Here is a 15,116-nt window from a genome sequence, read left to right on the forward strand (position 1 = left end):
CCTTGTTAGAGATGCATTCACATAGGCAGTTTTAAAAAGTGATGAATAGTAAATGTTATGATTACATCTACATTAGGAATATTTAATTTATACGTAATTGTAATTACATATGAACGTGTTCTATATGATTATTTTCTGTAACTGTGATTCTTTGTAGAATAGACTTTTTTACATTAAAAAAAGTTTAAATATACCTAATTACTTGAATCAGTAAAACAGTCATGTAATTCACACTGTAAAAGTACTAGAAGAGGGCGCCTGGGTGGCTCAGTTGGTTAAGCGACTGCCTTCGGCTCAGGTCATGATCCTGGAGTCCCGGGATCGAGTCCCACATCGGGCTCCCTGCTCGGCAGGGAGTCTGCTTCTCCCTCTGACCCTCTTCCCTCTCATGCTCTCTCTCTCTCTCTCATTCTCTCTCTCAAATAAATAAATAAATAAAATCTTTAAAAAAAAAATAAAACAACAGAAAGAACCAATTCTTTAATTAAAAAAAAAAAAAAAAGTACTAGAAGAACGTGAAGTATGTCCCGCAGAGCCCTGCTCTCTAGGTCCCAGATTTGCCTCTCCCAGTAACAAGTGATTACTGTTACCAGTTCTTCCAGCCCCTTCCTAGAAAATTGTATGTGCAGATAAGCAGTAGATATTCACAGAGCCTGTCCTCCCCATCCTCAGCCAAATGGTAACATGTCACACACACGGTTTTAGACTTTGCTTTTTTTTTTTTTTTAACTTAGTTTGGAAAGGAGTCCATCTCAGTTCATGATTCCTTTCATCATTCTTTTATATTCATAATACGACATCTTATGTCTGTTCCATAACAAGTTAAGCTGCACCCTATTGGTTGACACATATATGTTAATATATGACACATAGATGACAACCACACATAAGTGTTTTGGTGAATGACCTTGTATACCTGTCATTTTGCACATAATGTGGGTATCTCTGTTGGATAATTTCCCAGAATTAGAATTCCTGAGACACACCGAATGTCCTGTTTGCAAGATACTGGGAGGTGGCTAGAGGTTGTGCCAGTTTTGACCCCTGCTAGATATATGTCTGTGCCTGTCCTCCCAGAGCCTTGCCCTCACTGTGTTACCAGACTTTTTGATCTTGACAAATCTGATTAGGGGAAATATGTTTTAGTGTAATTTTACTTTGTATGACTCTCATGGGTGAGGTTGAACATCTTTTCAGATATGTAAAACTTTTCCCTTTCTGTGACCTGTTTATAGTCTTTGTTCATTTATCGTTGGCTTATTTGGTGGTCCTTTTCTTTTGGATTTTTAAGAATTATTTATGTATTTGTTAGTCTTTATTTAATGGTAATTATTCACATTTTAATTGGACGTTCAGGATAAAATACTAAAACTGCTGTCATTTTGCATTTTAGTATCAGTCCTTTCCATATAACAAAAATGGGTTTAAAGTTGGCATGAAGTTAGAAGGTGTGGACCCTGAGCATCAGTCTGTGTACTGTGTCCTCACTGTGGCTGAGGTAAGCCTTGCCTTGTCTTTATTTTTGCAATACAGTGGTGATTCTGGGGTTTTAATAATAGGAAAAGGTGCCATTTGTTGCGTGCTTATTTCATGCCAGGCATTGTGCTTACTGTTTTGTGTATTAACTCACTGAATCTCTGCAAGAATCCTATGCAGGTCATGTTTTTTTATTCCTGTCCTGTAGGTAAAGGAACTGAGGCTCAGAGAGATTAAATGATGTACGCAAGGCCACACAGCTTCAAAGTGATAGAACCGGGGCTTGACCCCAGGTCCATCTGACTCCATAGCTTTGGTCATACTGTGGTTCCTTCACATAGGAAACAGAACAACAGGGGCGCCTGGGTGGCTCAGTCAGTTAAGTGTCTGCCTTCGGCTCAGGTCATGATCCTGGAGTCCTGGGATGGAGCCCTGCATCAGACTCCCTGCTCAGCGGGGAGTCTGCTTCTACCTCTCCCTCCGAGCCTCCCCTCCCCAACTTGTTCTCTCTCCCTCTCAAATAATTAAATAAAATCTTAAAAAAAAAAAAGAAAAAGAACTAGACCAACAGATATTTGTGTATTTTTTAGTATTTCAAGGTACCTCTGTGAAATTTTTTAGGAAAAATTGTCCAAGTCTATTTATATATATGTCAGTCTAGTATATTACTGAGAGCATTTCTTAGAATTTATTTTTTCCTCCTGTGCAGAATTTACTTTTTTCCTCCTGTGCTAGCCTCCACCTTCCTCCCTCTCTTGAGCCAGGGGTATGTGTCTTTAAAAATTCTCCCAAAGGGGCACCTAGGTGGCTCAGTAGGTTGGGCATCCAACTTTTGAGCTCAGCTCAGGTCATGATCTCAGGGTCATGGGATTAAGCCTCGCATCACACTCAGTGTGGAGTTGGCTTGAGATTCTCTCCCTCTGCCCCTCCCCACACTCACACGCCCTCTGTCTCGAAAACAAAATAAATAAAGTCTTTAAAAATTCCCCCCAAAAGATGATCTCTTGTGTACTAGTTTTAGTTATCATAGTATTCTTTCAGTGAGTTCGTGAATTTGTAAGAAGCTTGGCTCCTGTGGAACACAGTAACATCTGATGGATGATGACAATTATGGTACATGATGATGATATACAGTTACACAGAGAGGACCATGGGACAGATGCTGAGCTTAGTGCCTGCCATATATTAGCTCATCTTAGTTCCCTAAATAATTGAGGAAGCATTGTGAAGGAGCAGATTCAGTAAGTGTAGACTGCTTTTGAGAAGTTTAGCTGTAAAAGGGATCTTTTTAAGGTGTGTGTGTTCCAACTCCTGGTTTTGAAGGAGATATATTTTAGTTTGTCTAGCTTTTTACTATAATAGTAATGTTTGCTCATCATGAAAACTTCAAATAGTATAGAATATACATTAAAATAGGGACGCCTGGGTGTCTCAGTTGGTTGAGTGTCTGCCTTCGGCTCAGCTCATGATCCCGGGGTCCTGGGATCGAGCCCCGTGTTGGGCTCCCTGCTCAGGGGGGAGTCTACTTCTCCCTCTCCCACTCCCCCTGCTTGTGTTCCCTCTCTCTCTCTCTCTCTCTCTCTCTCTCTCTCAAATAAATAAATAAAATATATTTTTAAAAAAAGAATATACATTATAAGAAATAAAAGTCCTCTATCACACTCCTTGCTTTTCCTTATTCCAGATCCCAGAGATAATGACCCTTACGCATTCACTGTATTCCATGCAGATGTTTTCTCTACTTGTAAAAATACATATACGTATATTTTTCTCTTTTTTACATGTAAATGGTATAATACATACTTTTTGGAGCTTGCTTTTATGACAGTGTGTTTTATATTTTATATACATATTATTTTTAAGCATTGGGTGGTGTTCATTTTACTAATTTGCTGTAATTCATTTAATTTCTCTCATATTGATGAACAAATGAGTGGTCTTCACTTTCTCATCATTCTCATTATTACAAACAGTGCCCTTGTGAGAGTGATTAAAATTTCAATTTTTGATGCATGCTGCTACTTGTTGCTCCAAAAAGATTTACCAGTTGTTACATTCTTACCAAGACTATGGGGTAATTTGTTTGCCTAAGCCTGAGAGATAGTCTTTATTTACTTTTCTTTTTGTTCCCTCCCCCTGCCTTTTTTTTTTAAATAATGGGAAGAGACTGGAGAATGAATTCTGAAAAAGCAGCTAGGGAGCAGAGGATTGGAGGGCTCAGAGAGAGCAGATAATTGATAAGGAGGGGCTAGGGGTAGATGAGATCCAGGGCGTATGAGGAGACCCAGCCTTAGCCAGGAGCAGGAATCTCTTCTTGGGTTCTAGCAGGGTGGAGGTGGAGGGGGTGGGTGTGCACAGGCATGGGCCTGTTTGCTAGTTTGGAGTCAGATGTTCGAGGCAGCTTCTTTACCACAGAAGGTAAATCACTGAGAGTGACGCTGGAGGTCGTGGGCATGGTAGCTGAAGGAGAGAGAGTAGGATTTGAAAAGGCTATTGTGAAGAAGGGGAGTGGGAACCGGACACGGCTATCTAGGGAGAGGGAGAGTCCACTCTACAGGTGCATTTGGTTCTCATTTGTGGAAGCTGAGTCCTATAAATAGCAAACCCTGGACCACTGCTTCTAGAGGAAGTACAGGATTAGGTTCCTCTGAGCTTCTGGTCACAACATTTCTGTCACCTGATCAATATTTAACCTTGTTTATGTGTATTTCTGTTCCATGACATCTTATTTAATATCTCCTGTTGATTCTTTAACACAGAACTCCTGGCCAGCAGCACTATAACTTATGCCTGCTGAAGCTTATCTAACACATGTCTTCTCCATGAGGTCCATGACAACCTTCCTGCACTTAGGGACACTAGCCAGTCCTTCAGCCCTGTGCTTGGGGGCCATTTTAAATAGCAAAATCGCCAACAGGAAGCACAAATGTGAAAAATGTAACAGTAAGCTGACTATGCAAAGGGCGTTTGGCTTACAGAATGAGATGGAAAACAAGGCAGAGAGAGCATTGCTTTCTTCAGCCTCATCTCGGAACTTGCACAATAGGCAGCTCACATTTTTCGCCGCTCTGTATGTGCATCTGTTCCCAAACACCATGAGTACTATTTTTGGATTACAAATAAATTTTATCATATAGGTGAATTTGCAGACAGGAAATTGTGAATAATGAGAATGAGTTGTATGTCTTTTTTCCGTTTTTTTCCCCCCCTCAGCAACAGTCCCTAGACCACGTATAGGTGCAGACTAGGTGAGTCGAGGGGATAATGGAATTTTGTCAGGCCTGTGTTTTAGGAAGGACATGAGGCCAACAATTAAAAAATGTTGGCAAGAAAATGTTTTCGGTGATTGCTAGGGAAGGAAGGCTCAGGGTGAGGGCAGATGCTAGGGGAAAAAGTAGAAGGATCAACTTCTGGGAGATACTAGACTTTTCAGTGAGATTGAGGAAGAAGTGTGTATAGGGAGTAATCGGGTTAGCAAACTGAATAGGAGGATGTCTTCATAGCACTGGATGTTTTAATTTAGTAGTTGAGAGGCAGTTTAATTCCTCGTGGGACAAGATTCAGGAGCGTAACTGAAGTGGAGAAGAAATGCAGGGAGCAAGGAGCCAGGGTCCTTTGACAGAATGAGTCATCTGTGCGCACGACGGAACTGCTCAGGAGAGAGAAAGGAAGAGAGGAAGCCAGAGCTTAGTGTCTGATGAGTGAGAAAGGATGTTTGGGAGGGTGGTGTGTGCGATGATAAGGACGAGTTGGTGATGCAGCCACATGACACAGGACTCACAGGAGCAGGACCTAGGCAGTAACCTCTCCTGAGCCTCAGAGGGATGGAAAGTGGGAGAAGGGGCAGTCTCCACTTGAGGGAAGGCTTGAGACGGGTGCATTACATATGCCTTTGGACAAGGAGTTTGATGATGTCAGAGAGTGTTTACCAAAGCCGAGGGTTCCCGAGAGCGTGAGACACGGTGGAGATTGCAGGGCCAGGTAGAGGCGGGGAGGTTGACTCAGGAGGTGCAGCTCAGAACAGTATGACCCCAAGGGACTAGAGGGAGAAGTCACAAAAGGGGCTTGTTTCTCAGGCATTGACCAGAGACAGTGGAGTATGAGGCAGAGTAGGCTTGCCTGGCTCTGAGACTGTGGAGAGAAGCAGCCACTGAGCTCCTTCTGGGGGTGAGGTTGATGTAGGGTGGGGGGCAGAGATTGTGCTTCGCAGGAACCCCCATCTTGGCTCTGCGGAGGGACTCTAGTCTCTCTGGAGGGAGTCAGCTCAGTTGTAAATCTGATATATGTAACATATCAAGACATTCTAATTGAAAAAATATTCATATAGAAGATGAAATATAAAAAGCCCATCCTTCCCTTTTGGCCTCTCCCTTCTCATTCCCACTTCTCAGAAGAAATCATTGTCGGGGCGCCTGGACCCAGGCTCAGTCGTTAAGCATCTGCCTTCAGCTCAGGTCATGATCCTGGGGTCCTGGGATCGAGCCCCACATCGGGCTCCCTGCTCCACAGGAAGCCTGCTTCTCCCTCTCCCTCTGCTTGTGATCCCTCTCTCGCTGTGTCTCTGTCTGTCAAATAAATAAAATCTTAAAAAAAAAAAAAGAAATCGTCCATATTTTGGCATATATTCCCAGACCTTTTTTTACTGTGAATTTACATTTATATGTGCATGTGTAAGTATGTACATAAATGTGTATAAATACATATACTTATGTATATATATGTATACAGACTAGCACGTATGTGCACACACATAAAAATACATGAATTCACATATATATAATTTTTCTCATACACTGACTCATCCTGTACAGTTTGTTTTGCCACTTGGATTTTAATAGTATGTTTCAGAGGACTTTCCATGGCAGTAAATAGACAGCTGCCTTATTATTCAGGGATTGTTAATTACCCTGGCTCTATGCTCTAGTCTCAAGCTTCTTATTTGGAGTGTTTAGAGGTCTGGTGTGTTGTGTGGTTCCACATCTGCAGTGCTAGTGGCAAGGATATTGAGAGGCTGAACTTCTCTCTAAGAGCGCAAGGCAGAGAGTGACCCAGCTGGGACATCCTAGACCTATGTGACCTTTTAACTCAGAACTTCCCCAAGAGGAACCGTTTAGACAGATGCATGGCCTCAGCATTCAGCATGCATTACATAAAGTGGGTTCTTACTGGCATTCCAGGGAACCTGTCTCATCTAAGTATGAATTGACGAAGGCTTTTTTTTCTTTCTCCCAACCCAGCTACGGGTAGAGAGGAGAAGCCATTGACTTCCCTCTGTGTACCAGCCTTGGTCTGGCCAAATATCACTGTCTGCAGAGCTCTGTAAAGGCTAAGGGCCAGCATTTAGGCAGTGGACAGCAGGGCATCGACCTGGGACTCTGCAGGGGCTGCGTACCCTGTGCGGGACCGGCTCTTTCTCTGCCGGTCCTCCTTGGTGATACATGCTGGTACAATAAAAAGAATGCAGAGAGGACATGTATATGTAGGAAAATCATTCTTCCCCCCAGTATTTGTGCGCTCCTAATATAACTGGGAAAAATGTCAAAGCACCGCAGCTCAGCTCTTCCCAATGAATCGCCTTTGCTTTTAGATTTTTGTCATTTTGTTCACTTGCTTTTGTTGCTGTTAATGAGGGTGCTTTGATTAACATAGGCTATTCACACATGATGTCCATGTTTATTCTTGCACTGAAATCAATAGATTTTGTTTTATTTTGTAAGTAAGTTTTGTACATAGATATTCTAGTTATTTCAGATTTCTTTTTGTTTTTTTAATCAGTCATCATGCTTTACCTATTTCAGGTTTGTGGATACCGGATAAAATTGCACTTTGATGGATATTCTGATTGCTATGACTTCTGGGTAAATGCAGATGCTCTGGATATTCACCCAGTGGGGTGGTGTGAGAAAACTGGCCATAAACTCCATCCTCCGAAAGGTATTGTCACTTTTCTGTTTCATATTTTAAATTCTGTAAAAACTTCTTTCCTTACATGGTGATTTGGAATTTTTAAGAGTTCAGACTTTATAATGATTCAGATAGGCCCAAATTTAAGCTTATTGTTTATGAAGAAAAATACATTCATTAAAGTGAAAGAAATGTAAAAAGTAGAATTCTATTTAAGAGAATAAACTATGTCCATGTACTTATTTGTGTATAAAATAATATTTGACTGATACTTAATTTTGAATACAAATTTTAGTTACAGATTTCTTACATACACACACCCATGCGCCGCCCCCCCCCCCGACTCTTGAACAACGCAGGGGTTAGGGGCGCTATCTCCCAGCACAGTTGAAAATCCACATGTAACTTTTGACTCGGTAAAAACTTAATTATTAATAGCCTACTGTTGACCAGAAGCTTTACTCTTAATATAGTCAATTAACACATGTTTTGTATTTTATATAGATTATATACTATATTCTTACAATAAAGTAAGCTAGAGAAAAAGAAACATTATTAAGAAAATCTTAAGGAGGAGAAGATATGAATACATGGACCTGTACTGTGCAGATCCATATTGTTCAGGGTCAAAAATACATATATCCTTGAAAAAACACATTTGAAAACCTATTTAAATGACTAAGTTTACTTACTGATATTTCGTTATATAGAGAATCTCAAGGAATTATGCATTGAATTCATGAATCTTAATATTTAGAAGATTGGAAAGGAGAATATAGCATTAAAAGCTGGTTAAGATGGGGGTTGAATTAATAGCCATTACTTTTTTATTCTTGAGTTCTTTATAGTACAGTCTGGCAGTCATTCTGCCCGTTTCATTTTTACATAAAGATCCAAGAAAAACAGATAACCATCCTTTTCAGTCCGTCCCTAATGTATTTAACAATATCTTATTTCTTTCCTTTTCAACGTTACGTTCAGTATTGTTCACTTGATGTCAAAGATCCAGGTGGCTAGTGTGATATTGTTGGCCTGTCTCAGGACTCTCATTTTTTCATGCACTAGCCATTCTTTGGTTTTAAGTGAAAAATTAATGGCAGAATGGTATTTTCAGTTGGCTGAAGGATTAGACAAAAACACAGAAAGAAATGAGGGTGAAAAAGAAAATCTGTGTGCCTTTATATAAATTGACCTCCTATATGTGGTGAATTATTAGCTGTTCTTTTAATGCTGCCTTTTGGACTTCAATGGAAGTAGAAGAAAGAACATGAGCAGATAAAATAAAATACTCAATTTCCTTTTTAAGGGAAAGGTTGGCTTCAGCAACATTAAATGTGAAATTGTGAGCATTAAGGCAAGGACATTTCCATTATTATAATTTGCCAACATGCTTACTTCATAAATCTTGAATTGTCATTCTGGTGGTGATAGGCTAAAAAGATTTTTCTGTTTTATTACTGTTTTCTCCAGTTTCCCACTTGTTTCCTACAAGTGAGTTTCTCAAAATAGAACAGGGGAGGAGAAAATAAAGATTTTCACTCCTCTGGCTTACTCCTCTACTGCTGAGCAGTTACACCTAAATACTGGTAGAAATGGCCTGGAATAAGAAGACGCAGACCTGAATATAATATGTATTTGCTTCCTTTTACCTTTTCTTTATATCCGTTATCATTCATTCGGAATTAAAAAAAATGATACGATTTGTTGGAAATTAACACAGCCTGTGTAGGAAAATCTATAGTTATGAATTATGAGTTAAATTTTGTCTTTTTAAAAAATCAGTTGTTTGATTTCAACTTGTTGGAAGTATAGCTAAAAGTGGGAATGGAAAATTAAGTGTGAAGTATTTTGACATTTTACTAAGTCCATATATATGTGCTTATCCAAGGTTATAAAGAAGAAGAATTTAATTGGCAGACCTATCTTAAGACATGCAAAGCTCAAGCTGCTCCCAAGTCGTTATTTGAAAATCAGAATATAGTAAGTACATCCAAAATACTTTTCCTTTCAAGGGAAATGACTTTTGAGTGTTTCGTAGGTTAAATTAAAAGTGATACCAAGAGACTATAGTAAATTTTATTGCTTTGGTATATAGAGCACTCTTAATTAAATTTTAAAATTAGCTTAAAATCATCATGAATAAATATTTCATGGGCAAATCATGGTTATTGTGTTTTATTTAAGGGTAGAAGGCGATATAGTATGAAACCCTGGTGTAATTTACAGTAAAAGTACATTTAAAAAATTGAAATTGAGCAGGATATTTTATTGTTAGTGTCTCTTGCTTAGAGTGCTGTTCACATGGGATTCATGCAGTGAGATGAGTGTAGCCCTGTTTGTATTTGCATGCTAGGGACCATGATTTACCTTCACTCCAGCGTGTAGCTTTATTTTGCCGTATGACAGAAGCAAAGTCTGGATGTGTATGTATTTCCCACTTTTTTGACCTGTGTTCCCACTTTCCATTGCGTGTTCCCTGTTGCATCTCTGAAGAAGCCCAACATGTTACACTCTTCTTTCTTGTCCATGTTCTGATCTAATTGGAATTAACAGAGAGCAAGCAGGTGGAAAGCCAAAATACCATCTTTCTAACAGATTAAGGGCTCAGTTGGAGTACATGCATGGCTTCTATCTGTTGACACATGAGCTTCTTGATTCTGAGACCTAGAATTACGATTTCCTGACCCTTCTGCCCCATTCCCCAAGCCCAGGAGCACTGGACAAGGGCAGATCTACACCCCTGCAGGGACAGGAGCAGATGGAAACTGCGTGCCCTGTAGGCCAGCTTATTTTTAAGAGTATGACCACTTCCTTCTTCCAGAATCACCAGTCAGGTAACAGTGAGTGAGAATGTAGAAAGAGACAATAATGTTTCAATAATGGGGTTCCCTCCAAATGGAAATGAATATTAGGAGTGGGCAGAAACTTTCTCACCCACTCCAAATACCTTCCATTTGGGAAATGATTTTAACAGTTGTTTTGAGCATTGGTCTGATGGCTAAAAGAGTCTGATCAAATTGAGCATAAGCCAGGTTGAATTAGAGAACTCAAGAGGGTGTGTGTGTGTGTGTGTGTGTGTGTGTTTAGGTAACTAATAGAGCTAATGAGCCAGATCATTATTTTAAAATCCCTTAATTGAGAGGAGAGCTTAATTACTGAAATGTAAATACTGTGTTGTCAGTAGGTATTCTCTGTCAAGCAAGGGAGGGAGGTCAGTTAGGTGGAAAATTCAGCGGCCTGCTCCAAGATTCCTCCTAATCCCTGTCTGTTCTCTGAGGATGCGTTCAGTCATGGATTTGATTAATTGTCTTGAACCATCATCTTAAATTCTGTCCATTGCTAGCACACAACTTAATCTTTGGCTATGAGTTTGATATCCAAGAAGAAAGTAATTTTTCTATTTCTAGATTCTTCTACCTAAGAATACTCAAATATTTGTGGCCAGAACCCTGGTAAATAATTTCAGGACTTAAATGTACCATCAAGGTGTCTGTGTAGCATTAATGCCTACTCCTTCTATTCATATAAGACATCTGCTAACATTTTCAGATACGTGGCTGTCTACGTTTTTGTAATGGTAGCTGTATAATTATAGTAAAATGGGAGATAACATTTGTTTTGCTTAAAGTAATTAGAATAGTATCTGTATACTTGTCTGGGCAGAGGATTTTTTTTTTAGAAGGGCAGAAATGACTTGTGTGTTATGATTGACATTACTAATATCCCAGTACACTTCTCCGACTTAGGATAGTTTTCTTCACACAAGATCCTAAGGAATGTTTACGTTTTACTGCACCTCAAGCACTAAATCTTATCGAGCTATTATTGTCTTAGTTCCATGTCCCAGGTGGCTGGTCATGTTTGGTTTTCCTTATATTACAGACTGTTTTGAATGGCTGTATATGTTCAACCAGTTCTTTTGGTGCTTTTGTGAATAATATCTGTAGTGTTAGGTAAAAGTTGTAATAATTTGCAGCCTTTCATGTCTGAAGATGACCTGGTTTCGGTAGAGTACTCTTTAGAGAGATCTTTTCAGAAATGGGAGTGAACTTGCACTGACTCATACACATTTTTCACTTGATTAAGTGCATATTTTGTGTGAAATAATTTTCATTGTTAAGTCTGTAATCAAGGACAAGAAAAACAAAAAGTGAACTGTATGGCGAATTAAACTTGCCCAACTAGTAACTGCGGTGCCAAAACACATATTGAAATTAACTAAACTCTGTGAGGTTATGGGTGTTTTAGTCTTGATATCTAGATAGTTGACTTGGGTGTACCAACAGGACGCTGTTTTCTCATTGCTGCTCGTTGGAAAGCGACCCTGCTCTAAAACTAGTACATGCTCTTTAAATAATGTGAATGCAGCTGACGGATGCCAGGTCTTCAGGCGGGAGGTGTAGAGAGGGTGCAGATCTCGCTGTTAAGTGTGTGCTTATCTCTAATTAAATCTGTGTGTTTCGTAGACAGTGATCCCGTCGGGCTTTCGAGTTGGAATGAAGCTTGAAGCTGTAGACAAAAAGAATCCTGCGTTCATCTGTGTTGCTACGGTAACAGATATGGTGGACAATCGTTTCCTGGTACATTTTGACAACTGGGATGAGAGCTATGACTATTGGTGAGACCTTTTCCGTTGCTGTGTGCTTTCTGTAATGGGTGTATTCAAGTCCACCAGGTGTACATGGTTTGAAAACAATAATAATGCCAAGCTCGTGACAAAAAATAACAGTGCCTTGTCCCACTCCTTCCCATTTCAGATTTTTGACTTTTCATCTGTTTCATATGGCACATATTTCTAAATAGTATCCTTTAATTCGACCTTATGACTTGTATTTTAACTCACTTCCTGCTGTGGAAGAGCGGTTTACCTCCTGCCCAACACGTGTTCACCTGGGAGTGCACAGAGATGCATACTTCCCTCCTCATCCTGGGTATCCATTTTCTCAGAAAATATTTTAATTTTCCTTCATATTTTTATTCCCAGTAGCTAATTGAACCATTTTTAATTGCCATATATAAATAAATTAGTTGAGGAATATTGTTTTTAATCCTTAGAGTTTTGGGACAAACTGCAAAAAGTAGTAGGAGCAATGTATTATAGAATTATATAACTGTATACAATAAAGCCATCATATTTTGATTAAGCAGTTGAAATAATGATTTCCATACCTAATTCATGTTTATTGATCATTACAATTCAGTTTCCTGGTGAAAGGCATTTCTGAAGTATTTAATTCCTTCCTAGAACACTGGCAGTGAGAACATTTTAGAGCAGTGACACGTATCTTTATAAAATATGGCTAGTGTTACAGTATCAGTTGAATAATAATTTATATAGGTGTTGCTACATTTCAGGGAATTTTGTTTCCTGACCTTACCTTTTAGTATGCATACATTTAAAAATTCAGCAGAGTCATCAGTAATTTCCATTACTCCTCAAATTAAATTCTTAGACACTCACCAGTTTTATATTGTTTTAAAAAGGAGAGGCATTGAAAGCCATTTGCTATTCATATTTTTTAAATGCTTTCTATTATACATTACATGTGCTTTTTACAGATTTTTTTTTTAGGGGTAGACAAGCAGTTCCATGATTATACCACACGGAGTCAAGTACTTCTGAATGTTTTGGTGTGTTTTTCCCCAGCTTTTTTCTGCAAAGCATAATTTCCCCCATAGCATGTCTTTTCATTCAGTTTGCAATAAAAATTTTTATTGAAATATAGACCATTTCAAGCAGGTACAGAAGTAGCATAATAGTGACCTGCCTGTAGCCGTTATGCAGCATCAATAATTATCAACTTAAAATTCACTCTTGTTTTCTCTGTATTCCTTCTCCTAAAATCCCCACTTCAGGATTATTTTGAAGCAAATTCCAGATAGCATAGCATTTCATCTGTATATATTTCAGTATGTATCTTTTAAACATAGGGATTCTTTTTCTTCAAATTCATAATGTTATAAATGCCATGATGTTATTAACATACTTAAACATTGTTCCCAGTTGTGTTAGTTTTGGTTTTTTGTGTTTTGTTTTTTTTTTTTTTTTTTTTAGATTTGATAGTTTTAAATCCAAATGAGGTGTACACATTGTGATTATTTTGATGTTTCTCTTCCTCTCTTAATTTATAGATTCCTATTCCTCTTTCTCTGCCCCTTGTAACTTTTACTGAAGAAACCAGGGTGTTTGTCCTATTGAGTCTTCCACAGTCTGGATTTGCTGATTGAATTCTCATATTGCTTACCATGTTCATCTGTTCCTCATATTTCTTATTAATTGGCAGTTTTTGTTTTATTCAAAATTATCTGTACCTAACTTGAGTGAGGGAATCGATGAGAAAACATTTAAATTTAGTAACACTATAAATCTGTTCTGAGGTTGAACGTGTTTCTCCCCTGCTGTGTTTGATGTGCTATAATGATGACAGTACCAGAGTGATGACCAGATCCCTTAATAAAGTGATACTTTAGGGGCGCCTGACTGGCTCAGTCGGAAGAGCTTGTGACTTTTGATCTCAGGGTCATGAGTTCGAGCCCCATGTTGGGTGTAGAGATTATTTAAATAAATACTTAAAAAAATAAGTGAGGGGCGCCTGGGTGGCTCAGTCATTAAGCGTCTGCCTTCGGCCCAGGTCATGATCCCAGGGTCCTGGGATCAAGCCCTGCATCGCGCTCCCTGCTCCGCAGGGAGCTGGAAGCAGGAAGCCTGCTTCTCCCTCTCCTGCTCCCCCTGCTTGTGTTTCCTCTCTTGCTGTGTCTCTCTCTGTCAAATAAATAAATAAAATCTTTAGAAAAGTAAAAATAAATAAGTGATACTTTAAAGCAATTACTAGAATTTGTTAAAATGAGCGCTTTTATTTTTAAAGTTCTGATTCATTTAGGGAGATTTTTATTTTTTAGCTTTTGTCTGATTTAAACAAAATGGGTAAATGTTATTTTTGTGGTCTTAGATGTATTAGAGAGTTTGAAAAGTGTAAGTTGTTTATTTGACATAAGATATGTTTCCTTTAAAAACTTTCTTCTGGAAAAAAGTAATGAAAAGCCTAGAAGACTTTGACACATTCATTTTTCTTTGATGCCAAATGCCTAGGGAATAGGAAAGATATTGTGTTTTTTTAAAAAAATGATCTCTTTTAACACTGATTTTTGTACTTTTATGAGCACAAACTAATTATTTTTAGGACAGAATGTACTTTGAGGATTTACTTACACTTTCCACTCTTGACATGAAATCATATTTTGTTAATTGTCAGAAAAAGCAGAAAAAGAGTACAGCGTGTTCTCTTTCTCAATATGCAATTATGGCACATTGAAAATCACTTAAATGCATTGGAATTTCTCCAGCATTATTTAATATTATCTTCTTTGATCTTTGAATTTTGGAATGGTTTTTATCTGCATAAATTACTTGTTTAGGTATGTAATTGAGGTTACAAATTGGATTGCTTTCCCAATTTAAAATAGTTTGGAAATGAGATTTTTTTTTTTTTTTTTTTTTTTTTAATTTGGATAGTGATTTTCCCTTTTTTTTTTTTTTTTTACCTTAGTGGGAATTGGAAAATGTGTATAGTTGACCCTTGTACAGTGTGGCAGGGGTAGGGGCCCTCACTCCCAGTGCAGTCACAAATTTGTGTTTAAGTTTTGACTCTCCAACTTAAAGCCTGCTCTTGACCGGAAGCCTTACCGATCACATAACAAGTTGATGAACTTGTATTTTGTATGTTATGAGTGTTATA

The 15,116-nt window shown here is 38.5% G+C and overlaps 1 protein-coding gene and 1 non-coding gene across 8 annotated transcripts in view; both read left to right on the forward strand.

Annotated features, from left to right (window-relative positions):
• Window positions 1–15,116, forward strand: part of L3MBTL3 (L3MBTL histone methyl-lysine binding protein 3) — a 121,318-nt gene that overhangs the window by 39,825 nt on the left and 66,377 nt on the right. For all 7 annotated transcript variants that reach the window (XM_025865368.2, XM_025865385.2, XM_025865390.2 and 4 more), the window contains 4 exons: window positions 1,394–1,498; window positions 7,275–7,410; window positions 9,269–9,360; window positions 11,847–11,998. In XM_025865368.2, the coding sequence (XP_025721153.1) occupies window positions 1,394–1,498; window positions 7,275–7,410; window positions 9,269–9,360; window positions 11,847–11,998 (485 nt within the window). The remainder of the gene's footprint in view (window positions 1–1,393; window positions 1,499–7,274; window positions 7,411–9,268; window positions 9,361–11,846; window positions 11,999–15,116) is intronic.
• Window positions 13,856–13,928, forward strand: TRNAK-UUU (transfer RNA lysine (anticodon UUU)). Its single transcript has one exon. It is a non-coding gene; the product is annotated as a tRNA-Lys (tRNA).

The sequence above is a fragment of the Callorhinus ursinus genome, unplaced genomic scaffold (genome assembly GCF_003265705.2).
Source record: "Callorhinus ursinus isolate GAN/ISIS: 27379988/994484 unplaced genomic scaffold, GSC_fseal_2.0 scaffold6, whole genome shotgun sequence".
In the NCBI taxonomy this organism is placed as follows: domain Eukaryota; kingdom Metazoa; phylum Chordata; class Mammalia; order Carnivora; family Otariidae; genus Callorhinus; species Callorhinus ursinus.